The sequence below is a fragment of the Primulina huaijiensis genome, chromosome 1, assembly GCF_012295235.1.
Source record: "Primulina huaijiensis isolate GDHJ02 chromosome 1, ASM1229523v2, whole genome shotgun sequence".
In the NCBI taxonomy this organism is placed as follows: Eukaryota; Viridiplantae; Streptophyta; class Magnoliopsida; order Lamiales; family Gesneriaceae; genus Primulina; species Primulina huaijiensis.
This window is the reverse complement of record NC_133306.1, coordinates 498,908-516,635: the sequence shown is the minus strand read 5'-3', so window position 1 is coordinate 516,635 and position 17,728 is coordinate 498,908. Positions and strand designations below refer to the sequence as shown.

The 17,728-nt window shown below is 35.6% G+C and overlaps 3 protein-coding genes and 1 long non-coding RNA gene across 9 annotated transcripts; all 4 read right to left on the bottom strand.

The window, feature by feature from the left end:
* Window positions 1-253: 253 nt before the first annotated feature.
* On the bottom strand, window positions 254-3,685 carry LOC140973814 (protein FLX-like 2). Of its 4 annotated transcripts, none has more exons than XM_073436905.1 (5): window positions 3,501-3,685; window positions 2,280-2,848; window positions 1,664-1,809; window positions 1,374-1,462; window positions 254-1,020 (listed from the first exon to the last, which is right to left on the bottom strand). In XM_073436905.1, the coding sequence occupies exons 2-5, from the start codon at window positions 2,837-2,839 to the stop codon at window positions 493-495; spliced, it is 1,323 nt and encodes a 440-aa protein (XP_073293006.1). In that variant the 5' UTR covers window positions 2,840-2,848; window positions 3,501-3,685; the 3' UTR covers window positions 254-492. The 4 variants fall into 4 exon arrangements, with proteins under 4 accessions (XP_073293006.1, XP_073292990.1, XP_073292998.1 ...); XM_073436889.1 differs by having other exon boundaries at window positions 2,280-2,886; window positions 3,501-3,684; XM_073436897.1 differs by having other exon boundaries at window positions 2,280-2,845; window positions 3,501-3,684.
* Window positions 3,686-4,616: 931 nt separating this feature from the next.
* On the bottom strand, window positions 4,617-5,804 carry LOC140977605 (uncharacterized). The gene is made up of 2 exons (XR_012175432.1): window positions 5,240-5,804; window positions 4,617-5,115 (listed from the first exon to the last, which is right to left on the bottom strand). It is a non-coding gene; the product is annotated as an uncharacterized lncRNA (long non-coding RNA).
* Window positions 5,805-6,723: 919 nt separating this feature from the next.
* On the bottom strand, window positions 6,724-11,597 carry LOC140973801 (probable inactive ATP-dependent zinc metalloprotease FTSHI 3, chloroplastic). 2 transcript variants are annotated; one of them, XM_073436870.1, is made up of 4 exons: window positions 10,265-11,588; window positions 8,872-9,195; window positions 7,633-7,933; window positions 6,724-7,204 (listed from the first exon to the last, which is right to left on the bottom strand). In XM_073436870.1, exons 1-4 carry the CDS (start codon window positions 11,288-11,290, stop codon window positions 7,005-7,007), a joined length of 1,851 nt encoding a protein of 616 aa, XP_073292971.1. In that variant the 5' UTR covers window positions 11,291-11,588; the 3' UTR covers window positions 6,724-7,004. The 2 variants fall into 2 exon arrangements, with proteins under 2 accessions (XP_073292971.1, XP_073292977.1); XM_073436876.1 differs by lacking the exon at window positions 8,872-9,195 and having other exon boundaries at window positions 10,265-11,597.
* A 674-nt stretch (window positions 11,598-12,271) lies between these two features.
* LOC140973788 (uncharacterized) lies at window positions 12,272-15,974 on the bottom strand. 2 transcript variants are annotated; one of them, XM_073436857.1, is made up of 9 exons: window positions 15,642-15,974; window positions 15,263-15,324; window positions 15,080-15,163; window positions 14,894-14,984; window positions 13,595-13,693; window positions 13,315-13,470; window positions 13,103-13,200; window positions 12,631-12,841; window positions 12,272-12,499 (listed from the first exon to the last, which is right to left on the bottom strand). In XM_073436857.1, exons 1-9 carry the CDS (start codon window positions 15,742-15,744, stop codon window positions 12,414-12,416), a joined length of 990 nt encoding a protein of 329 aa, XP_073292958.1. In that variant the 5' UTR covers window positions 15,745-15,974; the 3' UTR covers window positions 12,272-12,413. The 2 variants fall into 2 exon arrangements, with proteins under 2 accessions (XP_073292958.1, XP_073292951.1); XM_073436850.1 differs by having other exon boundaries at window positions 15,263-15,342; window positions 15,642-15,886.
* Window positions 15,975-17,728: the final 1,754 nt, after the last annotated feature.

The following is a 17,728-nucleotide window of genomic DNA, read 5'->3' as shown; positions in this document are numbered from 1 at the left end:
ATGCGGGTTTTGGGTCGGGCCACATTTGCACAGTATTTTTCAAGACTTGGTGGTATAAATATTTTAGTTTGACGTTGGAATTTTAATCCCGACAAGACTCAAATTCAAAATGATAAGTTTCAAGTTGAATAAATTTTTTCAATTGCTTGAAAATATTAATAATACTCCTATCCTTCTTAATGGATAAAAACAATTGTAAACATTTGGGTTTGCCGCTGAAGATGGTAATGTTTCTAGTAATAAAATTCAAATCTTGTTTAGTGACTCGATGCTTATTACCTGCACACGTTTTTTAACACAACTAATACATAGTAGAAGCGATTTCTGGTGTTGCAAAAAGAAACCAACACAATTTCGTTCGTACCACACTCATGAAAATAAACCAAATAAATTCACCAGAATCTCAAGCACAAATGGTTGGGCGTCCCTCTGAACTTTCCATCCCATCCACAAAAGGACAGATGAATTGCTCAGATAGAAGAGGTTTTGAGTTCAAATTCGAGCAGGGTTTCCATTTCGTGGCACCGGATCATTCTCGGATCCACCCCTCGCACTCGGTGTAGCAGATGCATTATTGTTCATCGGTACCTGCCCTTGAGACCCGGTAGTAGCTCTTGATGATGCATCGTGGCCAGGGACTTTCTGCATATCATAATTAACTCCGCTTTGCCCACCAAAACTGGGCCCAGCCAGTCCTCTTTGGGTATCATAAACAGCTCCAGCTGGTCCTCTTTGAGCATCGTATCCAGGTCCTGATGGCCATCTTTGAGCATCATAACTAGGTCCAGATGTATATCTCTGCGCATCGTAACTAGGTTCGGCTGGTCCTCTCTGAGCATTGTAAGCAGATCCGGCTGGTCCTCTAAGGGCGTCATAACCAGTACCAGTGTTGCCTATTTGGGTATCATAACCAGCTACAGCTCCAGTGTGGCCTCTGTAAGGATCGTAGTTAACAGCTCCCCCGCCAGCAGCACTGGCAGCACCAGCCCCACTAACCCCTCCCAAAAACGGACTTTGGCCCTGTTGCAATGAAAAATTAAACAATCAAAGATCGAAGTCAATATTAAAACACCAAACGAACAGAAACCTTAAAGGCTAAGAAAAAACAGAATTTTTTCTACTTTTTAGACAAGGATGTGAAATTTATACATATATCATTTGAAAGAATATGAATTATTTTATACACGATGAGATCATCTGAAGGTAAAATAGACCCAATACATGATAGGGATCACAATTTCATTATTAACGAGGTACGATCCTGCTTTCTTGGTCCAGTGATGGCGTACTGTAGTCGAATGGTTTAAAAATTGTCAATTTCTGCTTTCAAAGAGCTACTATTAATCAAATGGTTCAAAATCGCTAACTTATACCTGAGCAGCACCGTAGGCATTTTGGGTGGGGTTATAGTTCGCCACAGGAACACTTCCAGCGTATCCAGCAGAACCACCATGTGACCCACCTGCGATATCATGGTAATACATGAGCTCCCAAAAATCTGAAGAGAACATTGGTCAGGGAAAACAAAGTAAGGAGTCTGGAAAACAAGTTCAAATTTTATTTATAATTTTTTTAAAAGGTCTAGTCTCGTCCTCAAAGTTCATAGGTCTCCCCTGAATCAGCACACATATATTGAAAAGGAAAAAATCTGAAAATGCTATGCCTGTTCTAGGATCGAAGTTTGTGGAGTTAGATAACTCTGTTCTGAGCTTTTCCACCTCTCTTGTCATTGAAGCATTGTTCTTCTCCATCACTTGAAGAGATTCCAGATGATCATGGTATAACTTCTTCTCATAGTCAAAGGTAGCCCTGTACAAATTCGACCACAATTAGAAATAATATCTGCAATACCAAATCGAAACTAGAAAAAAATCACGAAAACAAAGTCGAAAAATGTAATAATTTAACTCATGTTGTCTCTTCGAGGAATCTAGAAAGGGGAATAATCAGAATGAATATATGTAGAAAATGTGAATGCTGGTTAAAGTCAGCACAACCAAGACATTTGTTTTCTCTTCACGTCTTGGAAATTTTCCCAAAAAATTTCAAACTTCAAATGCAGTTTTGTTAGGAACATATAAATATATAGATCCGCCATATTTATCTTACTATATTATCATCCAGCATCTATTAATTACAATCCAAATTAAGAAAAAGGTTCGACCCTCTTGACATTTTGTCATAGATACAAGCTAAATTTTGTGGTGTCTCGCGTTCTCTTTTTCAAGATTCAATAATTTTGAATCTTTTATTTCAACCAAAAGAAAAGAAAAGGCTACCTGTAATGCTGATACTCCTGTCTCATACTGTCAAGCTCGGACATCAGAACAGGAATCTGTTGTGCCTCAGAGTGAGCCATCTGAAGATCACGAGTAAGCTGCTGCGCCTTGGCAAACAACTCCTTCCTCACAGCTACTAAGTTCTGAGCCTCAGCCCTTGATTGCTGCAACTCCACCTTAATGCGCTTTGAACTTTCAAGTTCAGCCTCCATCATTGAAAGTTTATCCATAATTCCTCTTGTCTGATGTTCCTTCTCAGACTTCATGTCTGCAATGTGAGAATGTACTAATTGCAGGTCATGCTGGGCTGTAGCGAGATCTTGTCTTAGAGATCCATGAGTAGCCGCAAGCCTCTGATTTTCTGTAGCAAGTTTCTCCATCTCAATATGTTGTGCAGAAAGCTTGTGTTCCATTACCTCAGGAGGCGGTAACATTTCAAAAGGAGGGAAACCAGCAGTTGGTGGAGGAAATGTCGAACTATAAGGATCGGGATACAATGCACCGGGGCCAGGTAGTGGACGACGAAGGTGAGGAGGAAGGACTCTACCTTGGCTTGACATAATGAGCTGCTACAAAGACTTTTTATCACATGAACAACCACTTAACACTGCATATAGAGATACATTTTTAAACAAACCATATACTCATCCGATACAAGCAGCACAGACCTAAAAACTGTGTCGAGGGTAATGGGGGTGTGAAATGGGTTTAAGTGGGGAGTCTGAGTCTCAACGGGTGCGGTCCTTAGGTTGATGCCTCATATTATGTTTACTGACCAGCACGTAAAAACTCCGAATATTTAAGGGAAACTACATTAACCTGGTCAAGAACTAGATTTATGGGATATTAACAGATTAATTGTTTCAAACATTGAAGCCTTTTTAAACAATGTTATAATATTCTTGACTATGGACTCTCAAGTTAAACTGTTACTGATTTGCATCAATTCCTCAGTTTCACAAATATCTAAAGAACCAGACATACCAAATTTCCATCCAAACAATATTCAAAAAAAAAAAAAAACCATCCACACATAATAGCTGAAGTTACTATAGAATTAAAAAACCAAAAGAAAACTGAAAGCTAATATACACGCCTAACTCTCAAATCGCAAGGTAATTTTTTATTAAAAAAAACATATCAATTAATCCTGATCGGATAATTTAACTGCATGAATGGTAAAGGTAATCAAACGATAATTTAGGCGAATAGGGTTTCTACCTGATCGGATAGTGAATTGACAGATTGGGAGCGAAAGCCAAAACCAAAGCAGCTATCCTGCGGAAAATTAGTCTCCAAATTTATAAATGAAACCCCGGCAAGAAAGAAGGTGCATTCTGTATCAGTAAAATCTGAAAAATGGGAAGAGCTGAATGCGGCGTTGATTTATGTATAAGATGTTAACGCCTACCACTGTTGAGGACAATTAGGTCATGTAAGAATTCATTTTCCAATTTCTCATTAAAAAAATTGGATATTGGTTAATAATTTCAAGGAAAAAATTATGTTTTATCATACATAAATGTGGAATAGATCAAGTTATGTCTACATTTATATTCAAACTCACCCAACTTTATTAAACATATGAAAATTCGGAAAATTCTATACTACTTAGATATATTGAACGCGAGAAATCTTGATAAATTCTATATTATTCTGATTAATTGCAATCACGAAATTCCGGTAAATTCTATATTATTCTAATCCCTCTCATTTCATTTGACTCGATTTAATGTGTTTGTGTGTTACTGTAAAATGGCTCAAATGATATAATTGAAAGTTGATATAATTAAGAGCTCATTTGAAAAACTAAGTCAATGCAAGACCAAATTTCATTATAGAATTTGAGGTTAAAAGAGCCCTCGATCGCAAATGTGAAAGGTTTTAATACAAAAAAAAAGTTCAAAATTATAAAAAATCCTCAATTGTTTAAGAAGCAGTAAAAAAATATTTGGTACACGAAATATTTGTTAATTGACAAATTGATACATGATCTAACTAAAAAATTAAATTTACCCCAAATCTAAATTGCTTTTAAGTCTAATTATTTTTATTAAATTCAATTAGATACATAATTTATTGGAAATACAATAATTTAAACACATACATAATAAAAATATGCTGTTTACCAACTTGTATGTGTGTATATATATAGAATAAATTCCAAGCTTGTATTTTTTCATATTGATTTTCTAAATGTTTTGCTCATTTTGCAACAAAGCCTGAATGTTAGACAGCGTCAGAGCCTGAATGTTAGACACCGCTTGGCTCAGCCAAATTTATCGGTACCCTGGCAGCCAGCAGCTATTCATAATACTGTAATTTATGATCCAAAAAGATCAAATGTAAGATCTGGTTAATTTTTAATTGGGATGGATCTTTGCTGTAACACGTGTTTCGACGAAAACTTCTCTTAGATTTGACATCGTTGCATATTCTAAAACTAAGCATTATTAGTGTAGCTGGTATACGTGTCTGAGATTATTGGAATAGCTGGTGTATGCGTTTGAGACATAAACTGGACAATGATAAAGCACCAGCTATATAGAATCCTTTACTGGTGACCTTTGAAGAGGCCGGCAAAGTTCCGAGCCAGCTGCAGTTTTATACACAGACCTGCAAAAGAGAACTTGAATACAGTTTCTGAAGAGTTAAAAGCAAGTGAACTCCCCCATTGACCAGCTCCAGTTTCAGTTATTAAATTCTTGTCACCTTGCAGTGCATCCAAACTTTAGGAACAGTTGTGTCCGGTTTATGCGATCCAGCTGGGCTAACCCCTTCATATTTGTCGTAGATTCTTGCAGGAGTATCAAGTAGTTTTTCCAATCTTTTGGTTCTAAATTCAAGCAAAAGATTATCCTTAACAAGTTAGGCGAAATAAAGTGATTGAAATAAGATAACCTTAAATATCAGGTCATCCCACTCGACTAAAATCCAGGATTTGCCCTGAGGCACCTAACCTGATTAGAGGTGTTGGGCGCCAAAGGCTATAAACATCAAGACTTCTTCTGGGATGTCTATAAATTGGTCATTTGAAGCTTCTTGCTTGATCAATACTTCCGGGAATAACGGCGATATATCTTCAGGTTTCACCAGTTCCGAAGTCTTTGGATGCAGAGAGGGAGGTGGTTTACTTGAAGATCTGTTGTTAGATTGTACCACCGCTGAGGGATTCCAATAGCTCTGGAACTTGCAAAAAAGGCTGCTTTGGTTCCTGATATAGAAGTTGGGTGAAATACGAGAAGAAAATGACCTATTCTTCACTGAAACAATAATGTTTTCTGTCTGCCCACCGGATCAAGGAATATCAACAATGAATCGTGTTCAAGCATTTTCCTCAGAATAAGCATTATAGAACTCATTTTCTTTTCTTTTTTTTTTTATTTCTTTTTACGGCCAAGCAAATTTCAGACAAACAAACATTTAACCAAACTTAAGCAGACCAAGAAAATACCTGCAAGAAATGGAGATTTTCGACTCTACTTTACAGCATTGAAACACAAAAGGTAAACTAATAATCAGAGTCGTAGCTTGTACCTTTTGGGAAGGAGACTGTGAAAGAAACAACAGCGGAGTGTACCATTTTTGGGGATGAGTCAGCGTTTCATTCTGCTATTGTTTTTCATAATCAGATCCTCTAGCCAGGAGGGGGAGCACTTGGACATTCCGTACGAGGTTACAGCATTTCATTTCATTTATTTGCCATTATTTTTTTCAACTTTTGAGATATTTAAAACTTTATCTTAAATTGAATAGTTGATTTATACTATGATATTTTTAATTCATGAGGCCCAAGCAACAAAAAAATAGATATTTTTCTGGTATTTTTAAGTTTTGGAAAAAATCTTAGATTTGATTATTTAATTGGGTCGGATTTTTATGATATCTCGTGGGATGAACTTATTTTTTAAAAAACAATTTCATATTTTAATATTCCATGTTGGTCAAATGGAGAAATATGTACATTCAGATGGAGATGCAGTAATATAAAATCAGTGTGACACCAACTAAAAAACTCAACATTTGAAGCATAAAGTGGTGAGAGAAGAATTAGGATGAAAGTGCATATATTGAAAATGACTTGTATTGCCATTCACATTTAAACGATTGTTGTAATTTGTTTAGTTAACATGTCTGATTACCCAAACCAGCTAATTTATGGAGATCTTGCAAGAACTGCAAATTACCTTGTCCACTATGATGCAAGTAGTCAAGCAGATACAGTCAGCCACCTGGTTAGAGAAGAAATTTTTTGCAGATGACCATAGGCCTATCTTTGTACAATGCAAGTTCGGCTATCTAATCGAATCTAGATTCGCGAGTGAATGACTCACAGGTGAGTTCAACCATCATAGCCATAAGGCGATCAACTGTCCCCAATATTACGCAAGGTTATGTTAATCGCAAGAAATATATCATGACTTTTAAACTATTGTATGATTGAAAACCGGGTAAAGATTTTCATGTATCACAGTCCAATATTATTTCGTCCAGGCAATATAATCTGCAAAACTTACAAGCTAAATCCTAAACAAACAAGGAAAGTAAATATTCCAAGAAATTTAGAACTTTGTGCTGCAAAATCAAAATAAACAGAAACGCCAAAATCACACAGTAAGCAGAGGCAACAAAACTGCCGGTGCTACATATTCATGTTCCAAAAAAATGAGTGACCAGTCAATGATTCCCCTGTCAATAGAATAGAAACCTTATTTTCTCGTCTAATCATGCGAGAGTTTGATAGCCGAGAGGACCTTGTGTTCCATCTTGTCCCGTATCGTCTCTACCCATAAGAGAAGGCATCCACGGAAACAGCTTTCCAAGTTCCCTTCTTATTGTGTTGGGATTCCGTTGCTTCTCATTTATCCCATACTTTGCTCTCTCTATAGCTTCCATTATATCTTCCCTCGATACGCTTTCAGCGCCTGCAAAAATCAGTATTATATGATGTTTAAATATAAATGAAGCAAATGGACCCAATCAGAGATTGACAAAAAATCGATTAACCAGTGCCCAGTGAGCAACTGCTAGTAAAATCTTGGTTTTGCTAATTTTTTAATATGCAGGTGGTTTCATCTTTCTGTATTATAGAGTATTCCCAGTGGCTTTCATAGTGTCAAGCTATTCTTTTATTCGGTCGCTCTAGAGTAAAGGAGCAACTTACTCTGAAATTTAAGTTGCTCTGAAATTTAAATTGCAGTGCCATAATTTTAATGGCAAATATAAACCAAAGGAATCTCACGTCACTGAGTGCAACATCGATAGAAAATTGCATGACAGAATGGAAGAGGCAGTTCTCAAAATGCATTAAGATAGAAATGCCTTGTAAATTTGAACATAAAGTCTGTCTAACCTCTGCGAGCAGCGAGCAGCGCAGCCTCATTGACAATATTTGCAAGATCAGCCCCGACAAATCCTTGGGTAAGAGACGCAACTAGGTTGGAAATAAGGTGTTTGTCCTCGTCAAGGGGGATTCCTCTCAAATGTATAGCCAGAATCTTTTTCCTTCCATCTTCATCGGGTTCCCCAACGTATACTTTTCTTGAGAACCGACCAGGTCGACAAAGGGCTGGATCTAATGCTTCTGGTCTATTTGTTGCGGCAATGACAACTACATTTATATCTGACTCAAAGCCATCCATTTCTGTCAGCAACTAGAAAGGCAGCACATGAAATTAGGGGTAGTTCAGGCAAAGCACATCATAACATAATCCACATCAAGAAATGTATCAATTGGCAAGTTAGTTAAATATAAATTGTAAAAGCACATGTACCGAGCAACACTAATAATTATTGCTAAAACAAATAATCTAGAATCAGATTTAATACTATTAGGATTATGATGTATCTTTGGTACGATGTTATGGTGATTTAGTTTTGGGAAATGTTTAGTACCATATATATCTCACTATATTTTCAAATTCACAGTTTCACCATAAAAACGGGTGATGGTTGTATTCTAAATTAAGAGATATTCATAAGAGTTTTAGCCCTCTAGCCATTGTGTCGTGGGGACAAACTTTTATGGTCAAACCACACAAATCATGTGGTGTCACATTCTCTCTTCACTATCTTGATGTTGTTTCATATTCAATGCTTGTCGTGGATATAGATCTTTATGGTTAAACCAGGCAAATGATTTTTTGTATGATGTTTTTCTTTAACGTATTGATGCTATATAAAATTCAACAATATAATGCATATGCATTCAAATCGAAGTATCGCCATAATCATTTTCTCCATCGTTATCTAGCCATGCAAATTGACTAATAAACAGGTAAATTTCATATCTACCTCCCGGAATGTGTTCAAAACTCGTTTCATGCCACTATAAGAACATTGTTTTTGGAATACAAGTTCCTGTGGATAATAGTATCAAAGCCAGGATTTCTGAGCTTACTAATAATTGGTACTTCAATAATTTCATTTAAACTCACTCCAAATATTGTTTCATGTTAATATCCACAACAACAACCTTGTGTGAGTCTAGAGTCACAAAATAATTATCACCAATACATGAAAACCGAATAAATTTTCTTTTATAAAAAAAAAGGAGGAAACCTGCAGCTAGATATAGTTATATAGGTAATACCTGGTTCAATGTCTGGTCTCTTTCGTCATTGAAACTTCTTCCACGTTTCCCACCAACCGCGTCAAGCTCATCGATGAAAATAATTGACGGGGCATTCTTCCTTGCAACTTTGAAAAGATCTCTTATGCGAGCTGCCCCTCTTCCAACAAATAACTCCACAAATTCACTAGCAGAAACTGAAAAAAAAGGTACTCTGGCTTCTCCAGCAACTGCACGGGCTAGTAATGTTTTTCCTGTTCCTGGAGGACCTACAAGAAGCACGCCCCTAGGTAACCTTGCCCCTAGCTTGCTGTAGTTTATTGATCCTTGGAGGCAACAAACTATCTATGAGAAAATAATAGCATCAGTACCACAGTAAAATAACAGTTATTTTCTACCCGTAGGTCCAGGCTGAGCACTTACGAAGCATCTATAAATCACTTTCTATGCGCGATCACAAAACAATTATAGAATTCAGATGAAGAAACAGACTGAAAAACAAATGTCAACTTATTTATCTGGAATTAACAGAAATATTTATGAAAAAGCGCAAAATGCCAACTTACTTCTCTGGAATAAACAAAAACATTCATGCAAAAGTTTGGCGAAATATTATTTAGCAGGTATTATCAATTTTTTACAAGTATTTTTGGACACATTATTTAGCCCCAACTTAGCACACGTGCGTAACCTATTACATGTTCGGGATACAATGCATATCAATACTAGAATTTAATCAGTCGTCTATTGATTAGATAAACTAATGTTTCATTTGGATGCATGAATTTCAAATCCATAGATTTTGATTATAATTTTATAGTTAACAATTAAATAATAGATCTTAAATACATATTTTCCTTATTTACACATTAGCCACACAAATTATAATTGATTTCAAATGTCTCCTTTGTTGGTTGAACTTTAAATTCATCATAATTAACATTAAACACTATATAAACATACAAGAGATGGATTTCAACTTTGTTGTCTTGTTTATCTATTCTATAAAAATGCATTTTAATACATTTTAAATTCACGGATCTGAAATAAATCAATCCAAATGCAACCCAAGTGTTTCAAAAAAATTGAAAAAATAATAATAAACAAAATATCATGGGTGGTTATTCTAAAGGATATTTAAGGAACTATGAGAAATATAAACCATGAGACAGTGGTTGTTGCTCTAAATGGCTCTTCCTTAATAATATCGTATTGAATAGAAGCAAAGATAATGAGAGTGAGATAAGGTGAGAGTTATAACTTTTAAAGTTACTAAAAAAAGAATTATAACAGCAATTTATAATCATGAAGCTATAAGTATTTCTTAGGTAATTAAGAATTCAATGACAAATTTCAGATCTGAGTATTCGCAATTCTTAATACTGCGTACAGTTTGAAGCTTCAGCATTCTAACCTCCATAAGCTCCACCTTTGCAGAATCAACGCCATCCACATCCTCAAAGCAAACCAACTGGTTGCTAGGTCTTCTTTTTTTGGCTGGACTATTGGCAGCAGAAAGTTGGCGATATAGAAGATACATTAAAGGAATCAAAGGAATCCACAAAGTGAGCACTGTGATCAACATACTCCTCATAGACATCAGAGTCGACTGAGGCGCAGAGGCATACGAGGTTCTTTTTTCCCTCATCAAACCCAGAAGATAGCTTTCATCATGATCAATCTTTCTTGTAGAGAACTGCCAAGTAGGGGATGGTTTCCGAGATTTTCTCATTGTCCCTGGCATATTCTGCTCCTCTAGATTATTTCGAAGACTATCACTGTTGTCATTAGTATCAACTACATTCTCATCAAGAGAGAGTGATCTATCTTCCACGGTTACGATATCTTTAGAATTCAACATTTGTGTATTGTAATATATGCGACGAGTACCCTCCTCAAACAAAACCTTGGACACACATCCATTTTGAAGGCTCGCTATCAGGTCGGAATATGGAACAACTTGTGGAGCCGACATTGATGTAATTTTAAGAAACAAAAAGCACAGACCTAGTAATATAGGTACGGAAGTAGAAAGGGTCAATCTCTTAACATTATTTCGCAGGAATGTTTGAATGTCGTTTAAGGTAGATTTCATGGAAGCCCTCGCCAATCTTCTCCATGATAATCGTTTCCTACGGCGCAATCTTAATGAAAACTTCTTCCGAAATTCAGTATCTTCTCCTCTAACCAATTGGGCATCAAAATTCTTCTTCTTTTTGAAAACTAAGCTACCATTTTTGCTGCACAACAACCTATGCTGAGGCTTATAACTATAACTCAATGCCGCAAAAGGCTTACAGACAGAACTAAAGCCATTCTTGGACAATGAACAAGACAGAGTTCTACGCCCCTTCAACAATTTGAAATTCCCAACACAAAGATTCAATTTTTCTTGTGTAATAAAGAACCCGTTATTCGAAACAAGAGGAAAAGATGCCATATTTGACAGAATAAAGTTTCAATTAGCTTTAAGAATGACCCCAGTCCAAGATTTGCCTCAAGAATTCACCAAAAGCAGACGAAACAAAAGAATACAGTGGCTTTGCAAGGGGAATATACCTTAACTTTCCAGGAAAAAGAGGGGTATCTAGTGGAAGTTGAGCAGATTACTCTCTTCGCGAGATTTGGGAAGGGAAGATAAAATATTCGGATAAGAGGACAGTGCAGGCAGATGGATTTTTTCCAGAAGATTTTTCCCATGTTTTGCAAATGATGACTATACTAGGAGTGAAAATGCAATTTCAATAACTTCTGGGTTGGAGTCTAATAATAAACCTCGGTTGGAAGAATATCGGTATATTAATGGGTTTGGTTACAAACTTGAATAATATTTTTTTTTATTATTTTACAACGGGAAGGGAAAAGGCTCGAAATGAGCCGATGTAGCAAATGATATATATATTTATTTAATATTCGAGTAAGTTTTGTGTGAGAATATCTGTTGCATACTATCTCAAAATTTCAATTTGTTGTGTTACAAATTTTCCTGTTATGGTATCATTCGAACCAATCAGTGCATAAACCTATATTAACTTAAGTGATTAAAATAAAATAAACAACTCATTCTATGTTTACTTAAAAAAAAAATTAAACTTTTTCTAAACTCAGAAGCCCATTAATATCTATTTCTTAAAATCAAATATTCATTAATAATTGGATTTGTGCATAATTGATAGTCATTCGATTAAGGAAGTAAAAATGATCTTTGGTTCGTATAAATGGATAAAAAAAAATAGAAAAGAACTTCATCTACAATCTTTGGTCGGTAAAAATAGATAGAAAATGACAAAGTTGAGATTTTTCAGTTTCTGATCGCAATTTAATTTATCAAACTAAACATATTATTAATTATTCATTATCACTTTATATATTATTCAATTATTGTAAATAATAACAGGATAAGCTATCCTACAAAATATATTCCAAAGTAATCGCAACCTAAATTAATTTTCAATCACCCAAAACAGAGGAATCCGACAATCAGCCTGTATCCATTACAATATGCTACAGTTTATGGAAGTATACACTGGTAGATGTAAATCAAACAAAGCCAAAAAGTGCAATCAATAGGGCCTAAATTTCCTGGCAGCTCTCATTTCTTGTATCCGCTTTTTATCCTGCTCGAATTTGCTTTGCAGCATCATAATCTCTGCAACCCCGGGGAAAAAAAATGAAACATCAACCACCACATTGTTGATATGGATGTGTAACCCTTAAATTAAAAGTATCAGGTTCATAAACTACCAAGTAAAAGAATTTTTCAAAAGAATTCAAGCATACCGTTTCTGTGAGCTTCCCTTCTCTGGAACCGATAAAAGTCTAAACCAACGTCTTTACTCTTCTTTTTGGCCATCTTATCTAGAACAGCAGCTTGGGCAACAGAACCAACAGCAATTCCACTTTCAGCCTCAGTAGTCTTTTTCCTACCTTTATGATGTACAACAACAGTCCACCCACCTTCTGCTGCTTGGGCTTCCCTTTCCTTTCTTGCCTGCATCAATGGTAAAAGGAAATAGAGTGACAAGGTGCAGAAAAGGGAAAAAACCAAATACGGGCCAAAATTAATTGATGAGCTAGGACAATTTATACAAATTTGGCAAGAAAAAAGAATGAGGAAAATCTAAAGACAGACCATAGAGCGAGTTCCTCAGCTTACAAAACAAAAGTGTACTTCAATTAACTTATCGTGACCATATTTTATTTGAAAGATGTTAAAAAAAATTTAAAAATTTGCACTATAAATATTAAATACCTGCTCCTCTTGTGCCTCATGTGCTGTTATGAAGTCATCAATCCTTTCTTGCAGTACCTTAATTCCAGGTCTGGTCTGATGGTACTGCATAACCCATTCTAATGAAAAGACAAAAATGTTTTAACTCAGATCAAGAAGGTTTAAGGAAAACAAATTCTCCAAATTGTTTAATAAATTGGACTAGACATTTCCCCTGATACAAGGTACCATACTTTTCATTCCTTTGGAATTGTCCTCGTCTCCTGAGGACATCTGATCAACTTCATCATCTGCAACATTTCCTTTCTTCTTAAGCAAATCATCCTGTGATGAATCTTTACCCAGTACCTTTCTCTCTTTTTTCTGTTTTGCAGACTTTTTTGGCTTTCCTACCATTAGACAAAACAAATTCCACAATTATTTTTTCCCAGTACTAATACGATAGCATAAAGTCAAGGGTACGCCAGAAAGGCATGGTCATAATGAAGATTAGTGGCTAGTGCAATCAATTACCACTAGATTTGAAGCTTCTTGTATCAGCCTCATCAAGTCCTATAGAGTTTGTATCATGATCTTTGCTTTCCAGCTTTGTAGTCAAAGCCATTTCCTCATCTGACAAAATGACAATAACATCGTTTTGCAGTTCAATGTCTATATACGTATGGAATATTGATACTAATATAGCTTTTTTCGTTATATTTTAGAGGCAGAAGTATCGAGTACAAAATCAATCTTAATTTGATCAGATTCAAATTATGAGTCCACGTGCTCCAATACGTAACAGGCCATCAAAATCACACACCAGGAGTGCACAAACAAGTAGGTCGTGATTGACCACCGGTCCACATCCTCAAAAGGCTTAAAAAACACATGAAGCTGTTGAGAATTATAATACCGGATATGATCATAAGTCGCAATTTTAAGTCAAATGTCGTATAATTTCAAATGAGGGGTCATGTATATTTTTCCAATGCAACTGGCCAAAGCCAGCCCAAAAGCCAGGATTCGGCTGATTTCCATCACTCCACGGCCACATCCAAATTTGAACCTGGACACAATTCTGCTACCTAACTGATATAACTTAGTTGTGTGACTTGGGTCCAGCATTGAGTCCGGAAATATGCAGGGGAGAAAGAGAGAAAAAAAAAAGAGTTAAGAGATACAAATGGCTGTTAATATGTCACTGCATTACAAGGCTTCTTGGGCTACCGAGGGCTGGTTCTGGTACAGGGGAATAAGCTTCTGCAAGTCCATCACAAACTCGTGCTCGGATCCTGAATACTGAGGGTTGACTGGACCTCCTAGGTGGTGTTCCTATTTTTGGTTGGTCATATGGCATGCTTCCAAACTCCAAATATTCAGGAATCCCCTTTTTCCAAAAAGGGACATCATTAAAATGCTCAAAAAAAGTCTCCAGGAATAACAGAGCACAATTGGCAAACAATCTAGCTAATATTCAAAAGATCCCCCCGGCTTTTTGAGAGAGTAGACATTACCTTTATTACCCAGCCTGTTCAAATGTGGAATCCCAGATCCCTACCTACAGACCACTCATAATAACATAGTTAAAACGTCCTCACATCACCTCTAAGCCATTTATCAAAGAATCATGTCAATCCTTCCCTAGAAGATTTCGGACTTCACCATATCCGCATGCATCATCATGTTCGAGCATCAAGCGAATGGGAGGTAAAATTAATGTTAGAAAAAGAACAGAAGGTTGGTATACCACATAGATGTTTCATAAAGTTAAATTATATGCCAATGTATTCACAAATGACGTTGGTAGCGGTTACCACTAAATTTACATACCATTTTGTCGTTCAAAGGCATCCTCTGCCTCGTTGATTGCATCAGCCCTTTTGACATATTCAATGCTTTTCCTCCCCTTTTGCCTCGAATTCTGCAATTTATCTTTTTGTTCATTCGCAGCGTCTTTATTCACAGAAAGTTAGCCTTCCATGGCATTATTGTTTGAGGTATTTGTTTAATCTTTACCTGATTTAGCTCTTTCGTCCGTCTTTTTTTTGTTATTTCTCTTACACCTGTTGTTTCCTCCATTTGTTTCCGGCGTTTCATTTGCTGGTGCCATAACAAAAAGTGATTTTAACTTTGAAGTATGACAATGATTGAAATATGCAGGTGTATTACTCTACCTTCGACATTGGACAATCCAAATACCTTGGCATCAACTTTGTTGGTGATATCATCTGAACGTTTCTTGTTCTTCTTTTTCGCTCGAACTTTGAAAAAGTTTCCATCTAAGCAACAACTAATCAATTAAACACCGGTATAGTTTAAAATAATAGCAGAAAGGCATCAAATCATCAACTTTTCCTTCGAAACCTACAAATTAAAATCCCCATAAATCAGTTTTCATCTTCACCGCAAGGATAAAAAATATCAAATAAACTCTGCCGGTAACATTTCTTTAAGCCCTCATATGATACACACCATACAAAGATGGCTAACATGCATGATTCGTGGCGTAAACAAAAAAGACATGCGCACAAAAAATTGAAATTTTAAAAGAAATACAACAATTTGCAACGATCAATACCTGTTTCTGCAGACAAGGAGTTTCCCACCTCTGTCTTTTCTTCTTTCCTTTTCTTTTTATTTATCTTTTCCTTAAGTTTCCTGAGTGAATCAACAGCTTCCATATCTACCTCCGCATATAATGCAGTAATACAATAGCGAAATCGCTCTGATATATGAGAAAGAGAGTTTAGTTTGAGTTGAGATTGAGCAGCGAAAGGGAAGAACAGAAAATTAGGTTTAACAAAGTAGGACGATTTTGTTACAAATTATAATTGGATGGATTTGGTTCGGTTGTAATTGGATCGGTTCACGGCCTTATTATGTTGGGCTTGTAAACGTCCTTTCCAAACTGTAAAGCCCAATCCGAATTTCTTTAGCAACTCGCTCAATAAAAAGATTCATGATTCCACAAATAAAAATAAAAAATGACAAAAAATTTATAAAAAATCATATCCTTCCATTTTATTTCTTATTTTTACTATAGTTATGCATATTAGCTTACCAATATAAAACTTGGAGCTTTTATTTATTTATTTATATTATTTAAGGATAAATAGAGATAGTGACATATCAATCTCTGTTGTTGTACCCATCCATTTTCGTCACGGCCATAACCAATTGTCACTATTGAGCCATAATTGCCAAAACAAAATGGACAAAAAAAATAATGTATTTTTCACAATAATTATATGGTGTGAATTCCTCTTTTTAAATTGAATGAGACGCTTCCACGAACAAAACGCAATGAATGATATGCCACTTAACTTTACATATGACCCATCTTTGTCTCCATTTGTTGCGTTTCCATCGAATTTGTTAGAATCCAAATCCCGTCACAATAACATACCTACATATTCACTTTATAAATTTTACTAGGACATTATCAATATTAAAATTACATTAAATTTTTTCTCCATTTTTTGCGTACTGAATTGCAGTGATCAATCAGTCTTTAGACAATTAGAGAAAACATGCAATGTTTTACTTGGTAATGTAGTTTCCGAGATTGCAAAAATTTAGTTTTTTTTTTTTTTTAATCGAGGATTCGATATCGTCTCAAATTTGAAACATCACGGGTTATAACTCATCATCATAAACCATCGTCCTGCAAAGATATATCTCTTTAATCATAATATATATCCTTTTCAAAAAAAAATCATAATATATAAGATATATTTAATTTAATAGGCTTTGGATTCACAATAGTCCATTGCTTCCACTACCAGTCTACCACTCGCTGTGCTGTCTGTGAAGAAGTGGACAGTTATGCCCAGCTGTGTTAGATCCAACACGGCTAGTCACTCGGACTTTTTTGTCATTTTCCCCCGACGAATCACGCACTTCTTTCTTACTGTCTGGTCAATTCCCTCCTTTCCATTAGGTCCTCTTTGTTGTTTCGATTTTAATTCTTTTTATATTATTTCTTGTCATGTATACGCAGCACTCTCAAAAAGGGGCCATTCGCCGCCCGCCCAACCATTTTCACCGGCATCTAAATTACAAACATAACCCGTTGTAGGCCTGTAACCCGCTGTTTAATGGGGACGAGCATGTTTTAACGGGTTGAAATATTTTCAATCTAACTCACCTATTTTATATGTCAATGGATTCAACGACTCTAGTTAACCTGTTTCGATTACTCTATACATATTGAAGTAAAATGTCTAATTGAGTGTCTTGCTAAATCGAACTAGCAGGAAAACCAAACGGGACTCTACTATCTCGTGTTTTTTTTTTTAATCGAACACCGAGTGCTCGTTTAAACACTCGATATCTTTGTTTTTGATTAACCGCAATGTCTTTGCTTTCTGTTTTTATATCGTTTGTTTGGTATTTATAAAATCTATTATTTTATTTTATTTTATTTTATCAAGTCACATTTGACCAGTCAACGCATGATACTCAGACTTCATTGATTGGCACAATAAATTACAGCAGTTATCCAACAGAGTCCATAGAAAACTAATAATTTACATTTTTTAGGCAATTTAATAATTACATTTAATCACAACTTATTTTCTCCTACATTATATATATCAATGTTCTAAAAAAGGATGGCTATCTCCCACCTCGCCTAGGCATTTAAATTAATTTTTAAAATATTTA